Here is a 20,640-nt window from a genome sequence, read left to right as displayed (position 1 = left end):
CGTCGCGCTGTGAAAACTGGCGCACAGGTTGCTGAGGAAAGAAGAACAACGCTGGTAGAAGAAAAACGCCAGAGAAGAAAAGCAAGGCAAACGACACTAGCTCCAGCTGGAATAACCTGCCCAGTGTGCGGCCGAACATCCGGGCTCACATAGGTCTCACCAGCCACACGAGGAGGCATAAAACCCCAGCGCAAAGCCCTCAGCCCCCCCCTTCCCCCCGGATGGTTTTCAGTGCCTCAAGTAATATTAATTGAGGCAAAGATTAGTTTTTACAACAAATGTGTTTCAAGGTTTTTTAGAGAAGAATTATCAAGTTTTTGTATCCAAAAGTTTGGCTTATATTAAGTGCTTATTTTTGCTCCTTCCCCCCCCCCCCCACCATTTTACTTACTTTCCTAGGTCAATCTAGTCATACATATTAACCTATGACTTAAATTCTGCCAAGTCACTGGTTTTCCTGGCTGGTTCAGGCAACCCATTCCATGCACTAATAGCACTAGGGAAGAAGGAGCATTTGTACAAATTTGCCCTAGCATATGGAACGAGGAATGTGTCTTTATCAGGGGCGTAGCTAGACATTTTCTATCGTTTGGGCGCCTGGGGGGCTTGACCCTGCGTTTTGCATAATATTTAATTTTTAATGTACAAAACACTAATTTGGGGGCCCCCCCTCTAGTGGGGGCCCGGGGGGATTTTCAAATTCTCCCCCCTCCTCCCCCCACCCTAGCTACGCCACTGGCCTTTATCTTTGTGTCGTTCTGAGTATTTTACTAGATTTTGTTTTGTATTTCAAGATTATGGTATACTTTACTTTTGAGTCTTCTATCCTGAAAGCTTTCAAAATTTAATGATTTTACTAATAGTATTACTCTAGTCATATGAGTGCATTCGTTTGTTATGAATCTCACTGCTCTATTTTGTGTCTTTTACAGTTTCTTAATGTTTTGAGTTGGGGGGTCCCAAACTGTGGATGCATATTCTATTATTGACCTAACCAAGGTTAAATAATATTTTAGTTTTATGTTCTTTTTTTATTCTTATACAGACGTTACTTCAAAAAAGAAGATGATTACGTCCTACGCTTCATGCATTTAGTCATGCATATTAACTAATGACTTAAATTCTGCCAAGTCACTGGTTTCCTGGCTAGCTCAGGCAACCCATTCCATGCTCTAATAGCACTAGGGAAGAAGGAGTATTTGTACAAATTTGTCCTAGCATATGGGACGAGAAATGTGCCTTTATCTTTGTGTCTTTCAGAGTATTTTATTAAATTTTGTTTTTGTATTTGAAGATTATGGTTCAGTGTTTTATGTATAATTGCTACTTTACTTTTAAGTCTTCTATCCTGAAGGTTTTCTAAATTTAGTGATTTTAATAAAGGTGTTACTCTGGTTAAATGTGAATATTTGTTTGTTACGAATCTCACTGCTCTATTTTGTATCTGTTCCAGTTTCTTAATTTTATCTTGAAATTTCTTTTAATATAACATTGCGAAGTTTGGTGGTTTTACGTAGTATTAAGCCTTGACTTCCTTTGAGTCAGCTTGAGTGATAATAACAACTGATACGCCCTTGATCTTTGCTCGTACACGGAAATGCAAGAGTATATAAGTATACTGAACAGCCATTAGGCCAGGGGCGGACTGGCTATATGGGCATTCGGGCAAATGCCCGGTGGGCCGGTACCCAAATGGGCTGTCAGGGCCACATAAAGGGCCGCATGGATGCCACTATGAAGGTTTTATACTATTTTCTGATAAAAGTGACCCTTTGAGAGTCGTGTTTAAAGAAAAATGAACAGACTCTACAGTGTGCTACTAATTTAATCTAACACATTTTCCCAAATAATGAGATAGCCTACACCCGTAGACGGTGTATACCTTTAGGCTTCCTCCTTTTAGGACCTACACATTTAGCTATCAAAAAGCAACATAAGGCTTATATCGCATTTGAAGCTATGGAGCTCACTGTAGGCATGCGTACAGTTATAGATACATTAGGAAACTAAACCTAATCATTTTGATGACAGATAGACCTATAATTGGATGCCCGTCATATGGTATACAATGTGTGGGCCGGATGGTATAGAAATGTCCTGGCCGATTTTGACACCCAGTCCGCCCCTGCATTAGGCCTACACATGTTTCGCAGAAACACACTTAAAAATTAAATTACATTTTATATAATTTATGTGCTTGCAAAATATTATAATAAAACAGTATTGACTAGATCTGGAACAGATCTGGATTTAAATCTGAAATGCCTGATACCAGATAAAATGAAAAATTAAACACGTATCCCTTACACGAATCTTCAAATCTTTTACCGAAAGACCTGTCGAGTTGCAAAATATATATTTTTTAAAATTATTATTTGTATATATATTTTTTTTATTATATTTTTTTTATTTTTACGATTTGTCAATTCGTGCTCAATCTATATTCAGATTTAAACAAAATAAATAAAGAAAGAAAGAAAGAACGATGTTAATAATTATTTAATAAGCAGAAATTGTCTAATGGAGTCTTGGTGTATTGGACCATAATGTTGTGGACCGCATGAAACTTTTGCTTCCGCTTTTATATGTTTTAACATTGTATTGAAAGCTTTCCCCAAGTTTTAAAGTCGTCTGCACCACTGTATGGATATTTTGGATACTTATGAAAAATACAACAATCGAAAAGGAATTCCTAAAAGTAAAGCATCTTAAAAATCACTAACAGGTTTGAAGTTTGTGAATATAATATTAATAGACCTAGATCTAGTTTAACTTAAGTCAGTTGTCTTAAAGCTGTCTTAGAGTTAGAGTCTTAGACTTAAAAAAGTGATTATTAAAGTCACATTAGACAGCTTTAGAGTTTAGAGTCTTATACACTTTTTTTGTGTGACTTTAGTCACATTAACTTTAGACAGTTGTTTAGACTTATAATGATAATAATTTAAAAATAATCTCACTTTTTTAATTCTGAAACTACTCATAAACTATGATAAACTAGCTAGCATCTAAATTTTACTCTAAATCTAGACTCTAGACCCTCTAGTCTCTAGAATTCTAGTTCTATCATTTAGATTGACTAATTGTCACTCCTAAGTCTAAGGTCCAAGGGTAGTAGCAGTAGTAATAAATAATAAATCTAGATCCAGGAATCTACTAATATCTAGATAATCTAGATTATTTAAATGATTATTCTAGATAGTAGATCTAGACTAAAATTCTAAAAACAACACTTGTACAAGACACCTGTACAGATATTTTACAAAGAGAATCAGATGAATGATGAATTACAGAAATGGGAATCAAATTGGAGCATGTCTTTCCACCCAGAAAAATATCAGTTAGTTGTTAAGAGTAACAAAAAAACTAAAACAAATTAATTCCACTTATATATCTTATTCATGGCAAACCACTAACACAGACACAAAATACCTAGGTGTTATAACAAAATGAAAAACTGTCATGGAATCCACATACTGATGAAACTATAAAAAAAATCAAACAAAGCATTAGGGTTTATTAAAAGAAATTTCTATATAAAAATTAAATAAGAACATAAAACTAAAATGTTATTTAACCTTGGTTAGGCCAATAATAGAATATGCATCCTCCGTTTGGGACCCCTCAACTCAAGAAAACATTAAGAAACTGGAACAGACACAAAATAGAACAGTGAGATTCATAACAAATGAATATTCACATTTGACTAGAGTAACACCTTTAGTAAAATCACTAAATTTAGAAAGCCTTCAGGACAGAAGGCTCAAAAGTAAAGTAGCAATCATACATAAAACACTGAACCATATACTTCAAATACAAAAACAAAAATTTAATAAAATACTCTGAAAGATACAAAGATAAAGGCACATTCCTCGTCCCATATATGCTAGGACAAATTTGTACAAATACTCCTTCTTCCCTAGTGCTATTAGAGCATGGAATGAGTTGCCTGGGCTAGCCAGGAAAACCAGTGACTTGGCAGAATATAAGTCATGTGTTAATATGCATGACTAAATGCATGACGCGTAGGACATAATCATCTTCTTTTTTGAAGTAACGTCTGGTATTATATAAGATAAAGACTAGATTCTAGATATCTACTAATCTGTACTCTAGTCAATCTAGATTTACACTTACTTCACTTAGACTTAGATCCTCCAGCACCTTTCGGAGCATTGAGCTGTCTCCTCAAAGATCTGTCACTCACAAGTTACTGGCAATTTCTGAAGCCTCTTTCTACCTAATGTCCACAGCTCTGAGGTCCTCCATGAAAGTGTGATGCCAGGTTAGATACAAGACATCCCTGTTTGGGCTTTTCTCTTGTACATCAGTCTAGAATATAGATTTAGAGAGTAATCGACAATTACATTTTAAATTAATAGAATCTCTAGAATCTAGATCTATTTTGTTTGTTTCTAAATTCTTTTATTAAAATGTAAATTTTGGAATTGGATGTTCCATAAGTCCAGAAATAAAGATTATTTGGATACTATATACTTTCTTTCACAAACTGCCTTCTAGGTGGTAGGATTCAAACCAGTGAAGATGGCTCTAACAGTCAAGAGCACATACCACAGTATCTTAGTATATATATATATAGCTGCTCTAAAATTAAGGAGTATGTATACATGCATGTCCTGCATAATTATCAAAACCATTAGACCAATCTTCATAAAACTTGGCATTAAATGTTCCTTAGATCATGGCGAAGACCATTGTGTAAGTTAAATGTCATTCCCACAACTGGGGAATCCCAAACTAAGGCCAGCAGATTGACCTGAAAAACCAGGGGCCTTTGATGTTAAGTGTCACAGGGAAGACTGGTATAGACTTTTACTTTGTACTAGATCTAGATCTTTAATTTACAGATTTTTAGTTTTAAAACTGGCTCTGGCTCTTGTCAAGTCAGTCTAGATCTGAAACCCATTTATATCTAGACATAGATCAGGAGTAGAGCTATTTAATTCTAGAACTTAGTTACTTTCTTAAGTCTCTCTATGTCTCTAGTTCTAGAAGATCTAAAAATAGATATGGCGGAAAACAGATTCTCTATTGAAAATGCATTTTTCGAGTTCAATATTCATTATCTCTGAATATAGACCATCTGTGGTATATTTGCTTTTACTGATGGATAGATCTATGTTTCTGGAAGCTTCATTAGCAAAATTTTTGTGAAATTCGTTTTTATATTGAATTTGTGCGTTTGTGAATATCATGAAGTATTGCCAAAAAGACAGACAACATTTACTTTTGGATTTATGTGATCCCATTTCAAAAGGTAAGAAACATATTTTAGAAATATAACTCATGTATAAAATACATACTTAGTATTTAAAAATGATTGTTGCACACCGTAAAGAAAAAAAAAAGTAAATAAAATGCTTCTTTTGTCTTAAATTTGAAAAAAAATAGCCTCGATGCAATTTTTGAATTTGTGATGTCGCCAAACAATGTGTACATTTTTTTTTAAATATTATTTATATTTTGCCGATTTTCGCTGTAAAACACTTATTTTTGTATTTCCATCATAATAATTTATTATTATTTTTTTATTTTTGGTTATTTAAAAAAAAAATATTTATAAAATCTCGTTTTTTTTTAAACCAATGAGAATGGAGGTCGCCGGAACTAACTTCATGACCTCCCTTTCAATGTGCTTTTTTAAAAAATCATTCGCTCAGAATAATTCGAAGCGATAGCATCTAGCAAAGGTAATTATAGACAGAATCTATTACAGATAATTCAGTTCATAATATCAACTGCTTAGTTAATTATTCTGCTTTAATAATAGGATGTCGTAATCTTCAATAATTAACTTCAAGGACGGGAACACGGGTATCTATCTTAAGCCAGGCGCGCGCGGTGAAAAAAAAACAAAACACGCGTTTTGACTTAGTCAACCTGAAGGTGCACCTCTGAATTGAGATCCTAGTCTGTAAAAGCTAAAAACCTATAATTTTTAAATTAATATCGACTACTACGGCAATTATTTTACTTTAATATTGGTGCATTGCATGCGTCATAAAATCGGCCCGGCAATGCGATGTTTCAGCGCGAGGGGGGGGGGGGGCACATTTTGAACTTAGATTTTAGATCTAAATTAATCTATCTCTAGATCTATAATAGTTTCTACAGATCTAGATCTATAAAGACTAGATCTTAACCATATTTTAAAATCAATCTAGCGAAATGCTTTTAGATTAGTTAGACATAGATCGATCTCTAGGTCTAGGACTAGATCTAGGTCACTGGACTTAGATTCTGAGATTAGATTAGTCTAGATCTAGTCATTAGAGTTAATAAGCGTGAAATTATTTAAATATTTACTGATCTAGATCTAAATTCTCTTATCAGGATAGATTAGATCTAGAACTAGATGATTTAGATCTATATTTATTATATATAGTCATTTCTAGTAGATAGTCAAGTAGCGATGTACACACGTGGATCAAGAATCAAGACCGTAGTGATCTAGTCTAAGTCTAAATGTAGACTCTAGGTCTTAGATCTATATAATTTATATAGCCTTATATCTACGTCTAAATATAATTCATAGTAAGACTTAGGACTAGATTTTAAAATGGAAAAAAATATGAGATCTAAATCTACTATCTAGTCATTTCTAGATCTAGTAACTAGTACTACTAGTAGATAGTCAATTAGCGATGTACACGTGTGGATCTAGGAATCTAAATGTAGATTAGATCTAAGATTTTATATATCTAAATCTAATTCATAGGATCTTATAAACTCAGTAGGGTTAAATTAGATCTGATCTCTAGATCTACATCAAAAATTACTTAAAGTTAAAGTGGAAAAAATCTAGATAGATCTAGTGACCTAGTCAATTATAAACAAGAGTAGAAGAGATTCAATAGACATAGTGACATAGTTAAAAATAACAACAAACACATATTAACCAAATTATAAAAGTTGTTTTTATTTTTTTCTCAGCAACAGTTACTACAGATACAAAGATTGAGATTATTTGAGATAGTAAACAGAATAGTCAATAGATATAGATCATGCACCATGCAAGTTAAGCTTTATTAGGTCTAACTCTAAGTAGAGTACTCTAGACCTAGATCTAAAAAGTGATCAAGAACTAGAATAGATCTAAATCTTGTTAATATTTCATTTAATATTAGATCTTTTCTAGTCTAAAATTATACATATCTATAACCTTTATCTAAAATTGATATAAATAGTATCATGTTAAAACATGAAGATAAGAGAAAAAAAAAAGACTTTTTATTGGTAGCGTGGGCCGAAGAGGGGGCTTATTTATTAATTATAAATACTTTTTAAGGTTGTTGTTTTTTTTTTCAAATGTTATATAAATATACTTTACTTTGTGACATAGTTTTAAGCAAATAATATTGTGAATTTGTGAAATTCATGGATTATTGGACATATCTTCTGTGAATTATGGATTTTTCATTATTAGGGGTAAGTGTGTTTGACCTCATTTTTTTATGTTAAATACTTGTCTGATGATAATGAATTTACTTTTTTTGGATTCCTCTCTTCTTGGGCATTAAAATTGATACATAATATGTCTAAACTGATTATGTTTTTGTTATTTAGGATAATGATAAAGTATAATTTGCAACCTAATTTTTTTTACGGAGGGGGTGGGGTCTGGGGTGGCTCAATTAATTTGCATAAATGACTTAAAAAACTTGTTTTTATATTTTTTTCAAATGTTCTATAAATATACTTTACTTTGGGATATATTTTTCTATAAATAATATTGTGAATTTGTGAAATTCATGGACTATGGGACATATCTTCTGTGAGTGAGGAATTTTTCATTATTAGGGGTAAGTGTGTTTGACCTCATTTTTTCAAGTTAAATAATTGTCTGTTGCTTCTGATTTTATTTTTTTTGAATTCCTCTATTCTTGGGCAATAAATTTGATATATAATATGTCAATAAAAGTAATTTTGAAATTGGTCAAAAAAATGGTCCTTAAAGTAGAATGTTGAGAGCTCAATCTGTTTTCCGCCATATATATATTTATTATTAAAGGCACAATTAGAGAATGGAATGGATTGCTGGAGTCTAAGTAACTGATTAACATGCTTGACTGGATTGTAATTATCTTTTTTTTTCAAATAGCTTAGTTCTAGTAAGATCTATTAAATCTAATGTTGAATATAATCATATAATATAGATTCTATCTAGATATCCAGTTTTAGAGTCTGAAATTAAGACAAATTATAATACAGTGGCTTGATGACGTAGAGGCAGATCTACTACGTCACCAATCCACTGTACTCGTGGTCTTCCTTTATGGCGCCTGTCTTTTGTTTTTTGCCAGTTAACAATCTTCGCGTCTCTGTTCTCTGGCATACTTTCGAGGTGACCTGCCAATTTAATCTGTTCTGTTTTATCTAAGTTTCTATGGAGAGGTTTTCATATCTATAGCTGGTATATTTTTTGGTTGGTGTGAATCTTCCATCCGGTTTCTTCATGTCATGCACCATAAATTTTCTTGAGGATTTTTCTTTCCCAAGTGTTTATCAGATTTTCTCTGTTTTTTTTTTTGTCACTGTCCATGTTTCGCTTGCATATAATATGTGACTACAGGTCTGATGATGGTTTTGGTAAATTGTTTTCTTTGTCTTCTTAGATATAAAGTTGCTTTTAAATATGTGTTGTGCATTATAGAATCTATTACAATTACTAGAGATCAATTATTTTGAGCAATAAATAGATATAGAATCTTTTAGATTGAAGAGTTAGCTACAAATGTGGCTTAACAAAAATGGATAAAATGTAGATATCTTAGGATTTAGTTATAGAGATTGGGTCTCAAACAAAGAAATTCTATGTTGAACTGGAACTACACCACTTTATAAATGAGTTTGTGGCTAAACTTCGGATGACGTTAGCGGGACATGTCATCCGACAGAACAAATTAAATATACCAAAAGTTGCAATTACATGGAAAGCACAAACAAAAATGTCCTTGTACAACTAGGCGCAACACTTTCATGGACGACCTCAAAGCAGTGGACACCAGGTAGGATGAGGCTTCAGAGATTCCTAGCGATGATATTTATGCAGTCAGATTGCAACGCAATGCACCAACAGCGTAGGAGAATCTAAGTCTCAGTATGTTAGTTTAGTCTTTTAAGTCTGACTCAAGTCATAGTCTCAAAAGACACATGCCCCATACAGTAATGTGTAATGGTGAAGAATGAAAACTAATTAAAACAATTTTTTTTTTTTAGTAATCTTTACTTCTAAACATGTATATACAAAGACTTTCATAATTATAAATGAATTGGGTGTGGTGGCCGAGGGGTAAAACTCTTGGCTTCCAAACTGATTGGTTTTGAGCTCAAAACTCAGTGAAGACTAGAATTTTTCAACATTGGAATCGTTTAAATACAGCCTTGAGTCCACCCAACTCTAATAGATACTTGAGATATGTTAAGAAAGGCAGTTGGTTGTTGAGCTAACCACTTGATCGTTAACCATTAGTCATACAAACATATTAGCTTAACATCATCAGCCCCATAGATTGCAAGGTCTGAAAGGGGTATCTTTTCTAAATGAGTAGAGAAAAAAATGTCTGTAAATTATTATTATACCTAGAGGGTAAAAAAAATAGTTCCTGATTTTTCTAGTAATACTTTTCTACATTCTGGAAGCACCTTCAACATTGCTGATTTTAAACATAATAGTTAATTGCTATTTCTTTGTATCGAGCAGCTGCATGGAGGCTGTGTAAGGACACTGCTGTGTTGGCAACTCCTGTTTTGATAGTAGCTGATACCCAGACCCATACTTGTCATATGACTGTAGACAGCTAACTTTAAATAGTAAAATTTATATAATAACAAGTGACCCACTTGATTTGACATACATGACTTAGTTCTTTTGACACCCTGTGGAGCATAAGGTCATAACATTACTTCACCATAGGACAGCAACAGTACTTTGCTATCTGACTCCTTTCAGGGTGATTGGTTGTCAAAACTTCTAGCTCATGCAGACATTGTGCTAATGTTTCTGTCACAATTTCTAAGCCACTCCACATAATTAAACATTTGTAATTGATTATGCTTAAAGTGTTATTCTGTATGGCTGTCTATTTTTGTTGTGTGCCCTCTGGACTGTCACCTTGATGGTCCTGGGTTTGAATTGTGCTCACACTCACAGCCAACCTCTGCCATCCTGTGGGAGGTTTGGAAACTCAAAAAAAACAAAACAAAACATGTGAAACCAAACCAAACAAAAATTGGATATGACTGCATTCATTGGCATTCACTTTTGTTTTAACTCAAACAAAAAAAACAACAATGAATGAAAAGAACTTAGGTACTTTATAGGTAAAAAAAAACAAACTATCATATCATTTACCTGTTTGTACAGATAAGAAAAAGATGAAATGTAAACATTTTTTTTATTGTAATTTTAAATTTTATTTATTTATTAATTTAAGTATTAAAAAAAATATTTTATTTCTTTTACCAGTTAAGAAAGAATAAAGTTTACAAAACACTTAATCTGAAAAAAAAACAACAGAACACAGAACATTCTTCAAATTACATTATTTCTTAATTCAGTTTCATAAATAAAGACTCCATAGTAGGCACTCCTTAAGCAGCAAATATTATTATAAACCTTTTAGCTTGTAATTTTTAATAATTAAATTACTCAAATGTGGCCAATTAAGATGTTATCTTCCTTCAACCAAGAAAGTTAAATATTAGCTTATTTTATTCTATTTATCTATATGGGGATCTCTGAAAACTATTTTTAAAACACATTTTTCTTCGCCAATTCATTATTTTATTTTTTTTTTTTTTTTTTCCCGCTTTATCAGAACTTACCTTGCCCTATTTTCTTTTAAAAAAGTTAACCATTTCATTACTAATGATTGCAATATATTCTTAAAGTAAATTAAGTAGAACTATTGATATTATGTTATTTTGGAATCACTGCTAAGGATACTTTTTATAAAAATTATTAAAAATAAAAAAAAAGGAAATTACACAAGAGAAACTACCCTTGAATATTTGAACATCAGTCAAGTTTGCTATTTACATTATGTCCCTTTGAATCTGCTACTTTGTATGGTCAATAATGTGAATGGCTATATCCTGTAAGCTTTTTTTTGTCTACCTAAATATAGAATATAATATCTTCTTTTATTAGGGTATACATTTATATCTTTAATTAAAATTCTTTGCCATTGTACATTACAATTTAACCAATATTCCCATATTCTAAGGTAATGTTTATTCTTTATTCAAATAAATTTCAAAAGAGCATTGTTAGTGGCCTATGGATTAATTAGAAATAGTTGCCTGTATATGAAAAGGTGTTGTTTAACTGAAGCATGGTCGAAAGGCTAAGTACGCTTGAGCTTTGCTTGGCTTGGCTGCCTATGAAGGGGGCTCCAGGTTCGACACCCGACTTAATCAGAGTTGTGTTTACTGAGCGCCTAAGTGCAGCACAGAAAACCTTCTCCCAGATACTCCCCCCCCCCCAAACTTGTCCACAAATGCGGTTGGAACATAGCGCTCTGAGCATGTTATAATCATGAAAGTAGCGCTATATAGAAGCTATAATTATTATTATTATTATTATTATTGAAATTGAAATTCATTAACAGGTCAGCTAACTACAAATTTCTGACAAAAACAAAACAAAAACCCAACAGAAAACAGAGAAAAAAAAGGGACTTTGTTCTTCAACATATTGTAAATTAAAAGTACCCCTTTCAAACCTTGTGATCTATGTGGAAGATGATGTTAAAGTCATCTGTTTTTATGACCAATGGTCAACAAGCAGGCTGTAATGTGGCCAGCACAACGACCAACTGCCTTTACTTTTCCCAACTTAAGTCAGGTACCCTTTAGAGTTGGGTGGATTCAGGAGTGCCCTAAAAATACCAATACTCAAAATCCCTGTCTTCACAGATATTCAAACCCAGAACCCCAGATTCAGAAGCCACTCAGCCACTGCGTACCTACTTCAACATATAATTCAATAAAATGACAATTTAACCTACAAATTTTATAATCTTTATGTTCCTGACTCATTCTTTAAAAAAAGCAACAACAACAAAACTCAAGAACTTATTGTGTAGTTATTATAAAATGATATATATTATTGTTTGAATGATAAAACTTATGGAACAGAAAAGCTTCATATTTGGTTTGGCCCCAAAAAATGTTTGTAAACTGGATAGCAGGGATGGGTAGAAGTTAGGTTTGAATGTCACATTTGTTTGGAAATAATGTCAATTTTAATAAATTCCACTGATGACTAGTCAGTGGTTAAAAAGTTTGCGATTTTAAGTAGTGTATTCTGTGTGACTGTGTATGGACAAGCAAGTTGACTTTCATTGTTGTACTTGGTTGAATTAACAGCTAATAAATATGGAAGGGATGACTGTAAAATGGGGGTCAGTATACAGCATGTACTAGAGGAATGTCAAGATAATTTAGATTTATGTGTTTTAATTTAAATGTTATTATAGTCTTCCTAGTGTCTTAAAGAATATCTATCACATGTTGTCAGAAGTGGAATTATCTACTTTTTCTATGACACTAATATTAATAATCATCATAGGTGGTACTATAGATTGGTGCCACCTAACCTTTATTTGTAGCAAATTTGTATCCTAGTGTCCAACGTTAAAAATATTTTGCTCAATGAAAAAAAAAAAAAAAACACATTCACAAATCATTATTGAAACACAAATTATAGTTTATGACCTGTTTATACCAAAACTAAATCAGCCTAAACAATATAGATAAACTAATTATAATAAATGAAAAACATATTTTTATATTTAGACACTTCTGCTACTTTATGCATGTAAATGGGTCAACACCAAAAAAAGTTCATCTGTGATAAATAACCTAACACAAATAGCTACTGATTTAAAGGAGAACGAAAAGTGAACCAGCAACACTGCATTTGGTATCATGACATGTACTTCAGTTCAGTGGGTCTCAAACTTTTTTATTGTGCTTTTAAGACATATATTAGGATATTGTAAAAAATGTGTGCCAAAAATTCTATAGAAGTGATAATAGTAATTCTGGACCTATTCTGTAATAAACAACAATAAATAAGTAAAAACTGGATATCACTATGTTGTGGACAGTCATTGACTTCTAACACCAGACTGCTGGTAGACAACTAAACCGCTGTAGGCTTATTATATCTTAACTTATAAAACTTGAAATAACTTGCCTAGATTCTTTGTGAACAAGACTAAATATTACCATATATATATAAATATTACAACATAGACAAATTAAATTTGAGATGAAATAAATGTAGTTGACTTAGGTAATAAAATCAAATTGTATTTTGAACAGAACTCTAACAGTGCTGCTTATCTAAAATCATTCACATTGCATAGCCACCAACCAATCACTAACTTCTTCTCACCTTCACCACAGAAACACATACACACACCCCATATAAAAAAGAATCACCCTTTGTGTCAGGATTTTGTGATTTTACCATCACAAAAGAGATACAAGACACCGATGGCAAAGACAAACAAACACCAACACTCTTTTGTTCCCCTAGCAATCAAATCATTAAATAAGAACAATCTGATATAAACTTTGTCACATGTAAATTATGAATGAGTCTGGTGTGAATGTACACTTTGGTTTCTTATAGTTATAATGTTTTTTGTTTGGTGTAATGCACAAATTGTAAGACAAATTTCCATACGGACAATAAAGATTATTATTATTATTATTATTATAACACACTACCTATCTTGAAAACACTGGATGTCACTGGAAAATAATTGATAATACCGGTAACTTTAAGTATTTTGTTCTCTTGCAAAACCGAAACATAAATTAACTCTGTAATTAACTCTGTTAAAAAAAATATTAGTTGGCAACATTGAAGTTCAATTTAGTACACTTTGTTTAGTTTAGTCTGAAAATCCTCAATAGATGCAATATGCCTCCTCCTTCTTCTTTTTTTTTTATTTTTTAAATTTTTTTTTGCCACAATTTTATTTGTAAAATAATTCTGCCAAAGAAAAATGAAACAGTAGCTGGAAATGTTTTAGTGCTAATTGTTTGCTCTGATATTTGGTGTAACCTTGACCTTTCCAAATATATCTCTCTCTCAGGTGGATTACTCACACACACACACACACTCACAATGGATTTAAATATGGATGAAAACATGGACTCGGATAAATTATTTGATGATGTGTATGAATTCTGTGAGACTATTGGCAAGTAAGTGGACACAACTCTTTCTTTCACTTCTAACAGAATTTAGAAATTCTTACATATAAATATAGCTTTATACTTTTGGCACTGGGTTTTTCTTTGCTATAGTCTTATATGAAAGTTACTTCCCTTTGTCTTAATTTTGTCTTATTAAAAAGTTACTTCACTTTGTCTTATTTAAAAGTTACTTCCCTTTGTTTCAGTTTAGTCTTATTAACAAGTTAATTCTGTTTGCTCTAGTCTTATTTACAAAGCTACTTCCTTTTGTTCTACATCTTCGTCCTTCTCTTTTCTACACAGCAAAAACTGCAATACCATTTAGCTTTTGTAGACTCGTAAAGTATTGCTATTGGGCCACAACTCTTACCATATTTATTACATTTCATGTATTTATTTAGTCTAATCCATCTTGAATATTTTTCATTTTGTGTAATCCGTCTTGAATATTTTTCATTTATTCACCCGAATTAAATTTTTAGTTGCTGAAGGACATAAATATTATTCCAGGAAATAAAAAAAACCAACAACAACTAACTCTCCTCTATTCTTTTCTTACAATCTGAAGCTTACAAATAGTTACAACAAAACCTAATTAAAAACTCATAGTTAGTTCTTTGTACGGCAGATCAGCTGAACGCAGAGGTTCTCATTCTTTGGGTCGCGATCCCCTTGGGGGTCGATTAAGACCATCGAAAATATGGATTGTTATTGTCTATTCTTCTATTGCTGTATGTGTGTGTCGAGAGGGGGGCCGCGGCAGAGTGTGGGATTGTAAAAAGGGGTCGCCGAGCTTAAAAGGTTGAGAACCGCTGATATAGTGCAATACAGCGTCCCTATTACCATTAGAATATGGAATGGGTTGCCTGAATCAGCCAGGAAAACCAACGACCTGACAGAGCTTAAGTCAATGATTAACATGCATGAATAGATTGACACATGACATGCGTAGGAAGAAATTAAGTTAGGTCTGTAACATAAAAGATAAGATCTCAACCGAGCTAAACTAGAGTAGAGAGTTTTACTTATGCATTATCTAACATCGCCTTATAACGAGAAAAATGGTAGCGATTCTGTCAAGTTAGATCAGCGGTTCTCAACCTTTTATTCTCGGCGACCCCTTTTTACAACCCCCCACTCTGCCGCGACCCCCTCCCCCCCCCCCACACTCACATACAGCAATAGAAGAGTAAACAAATACAATCCATATTTTCGATGGTCTTAGGCGACCCCTGGCAAATCGTCAATCGACCCCCCATGGGGGTCGCGATCCACAGGTTGAGAACCCCTGAGTTAGATACATCGAGGTTTTAACAATAGGAAGATGCAGATGGCATTCATGATCATCATTTTTTCCCCTTCTCTTTCTATTGTTGGCTCCTTGAAGCCATCAAATAACCCGAGGGATTATTACCAGCCCTGGCTGCGCTCGTTTCTTTCAAGTGGGCGGGAACTAGTGGCGCGTGCTGTGAATGCCCTTTCGCTCACCCCATTCTTGACCTCCGTGCAGGCATCTGCACCTTAATTAAATCTAGACCCCTGTCTTTGTAAGCCTTTGATACGGGCACGCTTTTTTTTTTTTTTAAGTGCTTTCGTCTTAGCTTGAAGAGAACTCGTGTAGCTTAAAATCTGTTATGTATGGAAACAAATATTTCCATGTCGCAATGGAATTAGGTGGTTAATACGTCTTAGTATTTTTACAGAACTTATATGTACTCACTCTGTCTGTCTGTCTGTCTTGTTAAAAGTTGAAACATGTTTTTTTTCATCCCATTTCCCATTCTTGGATCAAGTTAAAACTTTGCACAATTATGCATTGAACCCGACAAGACGTGAATCAATACAAAAATTAACCAATCAGTTCATTAATTGTTGGTGATACTTTGTTTGATATCGAAATAAGGGGATCAAATGTTACTTAATGAGAGATGTGGATGTATATATGGATTTAATCCCCATATTACGCTTTGATAAATTTTTCTTCCCCTTCTCGGATCAAATTGAAATTTCGCATAATTATTCATAGTCGATGACAATTACACGATTCAATCCAAAATTAACCAGTTAATAAATAAATTATTACTAATTAAGTAATTGTATTTTATATAGGAGCTAAACCTTGTAATTTTCAGATAAATGGCAGTAGTTGGCGGTTCTAAAGCTATGTTTTTAAAATGTATTTTTTTTTCTATTGCTTGTTTGAAATGAAACCCGATGACCTTTATACGCTGGGTGAGCCTTATTTAGATCAAGAGATAACAGAATACCTCTCTACAAAATAAAACAATTTGATTCTGCAAGTAAAAATTATGAAACGATGAAATACACATATCACACAATGTAATTTTGTTTTAATCATAGATTGACAGAAGTAGACTTGCCTTGACATGTAGCTTGATATTTATTGACTGAACATACGGATTTGTGGACCCTTTCTTTTAGAACATAAAAACTTTTTATCTGTAATTAACTCCCTTTACTTGTTAACTATTCTAACTATTCTGTGTAGAGTCTTGCAGAGTACAACGTGTTAACAAATAAACTTCCTGTTTACACTTCTCTTGAGACCTTTGCGCATACACCATTGGACATGCACGAAGAAGCAATGTCTTTTTAGGCTTTAACTCTCTTAATTAATTTCAACGACTTGGCTAACTAACACAGGGGTTAGGGTTTGGGACGCTATAATCTATTTTTAACGAACGTCCGTGATTTTTATGAGAGGATCAAATTGAACTGGAACAGAATAATTGACACGTGGCTTATCTTAATTTGCAGGCATTAAGTCATCTAAAGACTGTGAAATGTAGAGCATGATGTATATATATATATATATATATATATATATATATATATATATATATATATATATATATATATATATATATATATATATATTGCGCGCATAATCAAATTTCTAAGCTTTCTCGCCCGTAGCACAAAGTATTTTTTTTTTATTTGTTGTTACGGAGTGTGTGTGTATTTTCAAAGTTTCAACGTGGAAAGGAAGTGACTGTTGTTTTTTTAGTGGTGTAGAATGATGAAACCTCCAGCTGGTCTGTCATCATTCATGTTAATATAAGTGACGGCTTCTTGACAGTTGATTGGAGAAGACGAATCAGGGATATATGAGAATAAAGTCATATTTACAGTGGGGCTAGATATTGTATGAATTTCATTTGTTGAGAAGCTTTCGTTCGCAGTCGTTCCTTTCTTATAAATACTTTTTTATTGATAGGCTTGGTTTACTACTATTATATATGACTGATCCAAACTAATTGATACAAGCTTAATATAAGTTTTTTTAAAGTATTTTTTATGGTTTTCTTGTAATAATAGTCTCATTTGCAGTACAGTAATTAACAAACAATGTTATAAAGAACAAGGGAGGTTAACGGACGCAAACAAAATGCCGCGTTAATGCACGAGCTCCTATTAGTGTCAATGCAACGTCGTCATGAGGAGGTTGTTATTGAATTATTTACGATCGTTCTGCGATATCCCATACCACCACCCCCGAGTCATTATTTCAGCCCTACTTTTTTTTTGTGTGTGTGTTTCCGGATCAATAAGTCAACACCTCGAGCTGTCGGTCGAGTGCTGTCGTGTCTTGAGAAGGATGACGATGTCGCCAGCCGAGAAGAGAGAGGTGGGGCGGGGGGACACACACAAAAGAATCTACTTGGCAGTATATAGTGTCCTCGTCAGCTGATCTTAGCGCCAGGCTTGATGTCTGAGAGTTTGTTATGTGTGTTTGGAGAAGCCGGTCTTTGATAATGATTCTTTATATCAGGGGTTCTCAATCTGTGGGTCGCGATCCTCTTGGGTGTCAAATGACGATTTTTCAGGGGTCGGTTAAGACCATCGGAAAAATAGATTTTTTTTTGGTCTAAAAACCTATCATTGTTCAAAATGTTTCATGGGTAGATAAATTAGATATTCATTATAAGACATCAGTTAGGCCAGGTTCACATTTAACTTTCACATTCACTTTCACCTATCCTTTGGTTTGCTGGACCGCTGGGACACCACACAAGATCTGTCAACCTTCTTTCTTCATTCTTCTGTCATTTGTCTTTGATCGAATTTAATTCTGATGTTCTTTCTGAAAATATTGATACCTGCCTTTTTACCTGCCTGGGTGGACCACTTCGGGGGGCCGATTTTGAGTTTGTGTTTCCACACAAACTGTCTTTGTAACCTTGTTTTTTTTCCGTAATTGTCATTCGAAGAAATATGTTACAAACAACTAAATCAGAATCTTTACAAGCATTTCGATTGTCGCAGGTTCACATTTAACTTTCACATTCACTTTCACCTATCCTTTGGTTTGCTGGACCGCTGGGACACCACACAAGATCTGTCAACCTTCTTTCTTCATTCTTCTGTCATTTGTCTTTGATCGAATTTAATTCTGATGTTCTTTCTGAAAATATTGATACCTGCCTTTTTACCTGCCTGGGTGGACCACTTCGGGGGGCCGATTTTGAGTTTGTGTTTCCACACAAACTGTCTTTGTAACCTTGTTTTTTTTCCGTAATTGTCATTCGAAGAAATATGTTACAAACAACTAAATCAGAATCTTTACAAGCATTTCGATTGTCGCAGCATAAATATTTGAAACAGTTTAAATTACTGTCTATCAAAAGGCGTGGTGAAATGGAACGTAACGCCATTGCAGAATCCTAGATGTTATTTCTGTGGTGAAGATGGATGCACATAATTTAAAATTATAATCCTTTATAATTAGTACTAAGGCATCATGTTATTAAAGGTAATAATTTCGTTATGGGACAAATGAAAAAGGATCTCGGAAAAAAATAAAATATAATAACGAATTTTAACGCTTTGGTTTCATTTCAATAGTTAAAGCAGAAATAGAAAAAATCTTCATTTGTAATGAAGCTCTAGCAATTCATAAAAAAAAAAAATCATGATTAGAGTTTTTAACATTAGCAAAAGCTCAGATGATTTTACGCTTTGGGGTCACCGCATTTTCAAAAAGGGGTCGCGGGACTAAAAAAGTTGAGAGCCGCTGCGTTATATCAATACACGCTCTTAGATAAGTTTAGATTATATCGTGAGAAGGCTGGCACAGTCGCCAAGAGTGGGAGAACAAACTCAAAATTAAACTCTGCACTCTATCCGGAAGAAATGAAGAAACTAATAGTAAATAAAATCAATGAGAAATGGACAAGCTCTCTTCCAAATCACAAGAAAGATGATGCTTATTAGAAGCTATTTCGACAAGATCAACGTCTAATCTTTCGACTCAGGACTGGACACAACAGAATAAGACAACATATTTACCGGAAGCTCAAAATTGAAGCCTTGAGTGTCACCAGAAAATGCCGACCATGTCCTCCAAAGCTGCTCTCTTTACCAAGAGGCCGAATGATTGTAATAATCTTAGATTATCCATATATAAAATCAAGGATTATCAATTACCTTCGGAACATTTATAGTAATACTTTTTAATTTTTAATAGGTTTTGCATAATTTCAATTTCCCTGATCCTAAATAATCCCTTTTCGGAGAGATAATGGATTGTTACTTTTATTATAAGCGAAATAAATTAAAGATGTTTACTCTCAAACATATTTTGCATGCTAAATCGCATGTAGAAGTAGTATGTTTAGAACCAGGGTCGGTCTTAGATAGTTGGACGCCCTAGGCAAAGTGAATTTGGTGATCCAAATGAAATAGAAAAGTTTTAAAAAAAAGCAACTAATTAAAAATAAAGTCTACTCCAACAATAACATTAGGGACAAGTCTAGCTATTTCTTTTATAAAATTTTTGAGTCCTGCACGAAGCTCCCCACCAATGGATGGCTTCCTGGTAGTTTGCGTGCTGGACGGTCGTTCGGATTTATCGATGGTCGAGGGTTCAAATCCTGCCCGCTCCCATCCCCTGTCGTCCTGCGGGAGGTTTGGACTGGGAAGTAAACATTCTTCAACTCTGAAGGAACATCCGAAACATGTAAAACATTTTACAATCGAAGGCCCTAGAAGGCTTCCTAGTTTGCCTATGCACAAGCCCGGTCCTGTGAGTATCTTAGTTGTTTACTTCTCAGCATCGCTCCAATAAATAGCTTGTGTTTGACTCATCGCATGTCTCTTCGAAACAAGAGGAAGTGACGTCACCAAGTGTCTTTTTTTCTCTTGCTTAAATGTTCATTTTTGAAACTTTCTTTACTCAAATGCGTGGTGGGTAATAGTAAGTAGAGGGCGATACATCCCACCTGGCACCATCTGCAATACATATAGATCTAGATCTGTATATTGCAATACAGCCCCTACTATTTCTGGCTCTCGTCCAGTCCTCGGGCAGTATGAAGTCCTCCATCTTGCGCTCGAACTGATATTAAAGATTAAGCCATTTTCCTACGAGGCTACGGACTGGCG

General features: G+C 33.7%; 1 protein-coding gene across 2 annotated transcripts in view; it reads left to right on the top strand.

The window, feature by feature from the left end:
* Positions 1-2,586: 2,586 nt before the first annotated feature.
* Positions 2,587-20,640, top strand: part of LOC106069679 (peripheral plasma membrane protein CASK-like) — a 390,362-nt gene continuing 372,308 nt past the window's right edge. For both annotated transcript variants that reach the window (XM_056013245.1, XM_056013242.1), the window contains exons 1-2: positions 2,587-2,725; positions 14,133-14,244. In XM_056013245.1, coding sequence (XP_055869220.1) covers positions 14,165-14,244 — 80 coding nt within the window. In that variant the 5' untranslated portion in view covers positions 2,587-2,725; positions 14,133-14,164. The remainder of the gene's footprint in view (positions 2,726-14,132; positions 14,245-20,640) is intronic.

The sequence above is a fragment of the Biomphalaria glabrata genome, chromosome 15 (assembly GCF_947242115.1).
Source record: "Biomphalaria glabrata chromosome 15, xgBioGlab47.1, whole genome shotgun sequence".
NCBI lineage: Eukaryota > Metazoa > Mollusca > Gastropoda > Planorbidae > Biomphalaria > Biomphalaria glabrata.
This window is presented reverse-complemented; position numbering and strand designations above follow the sequence as displayed.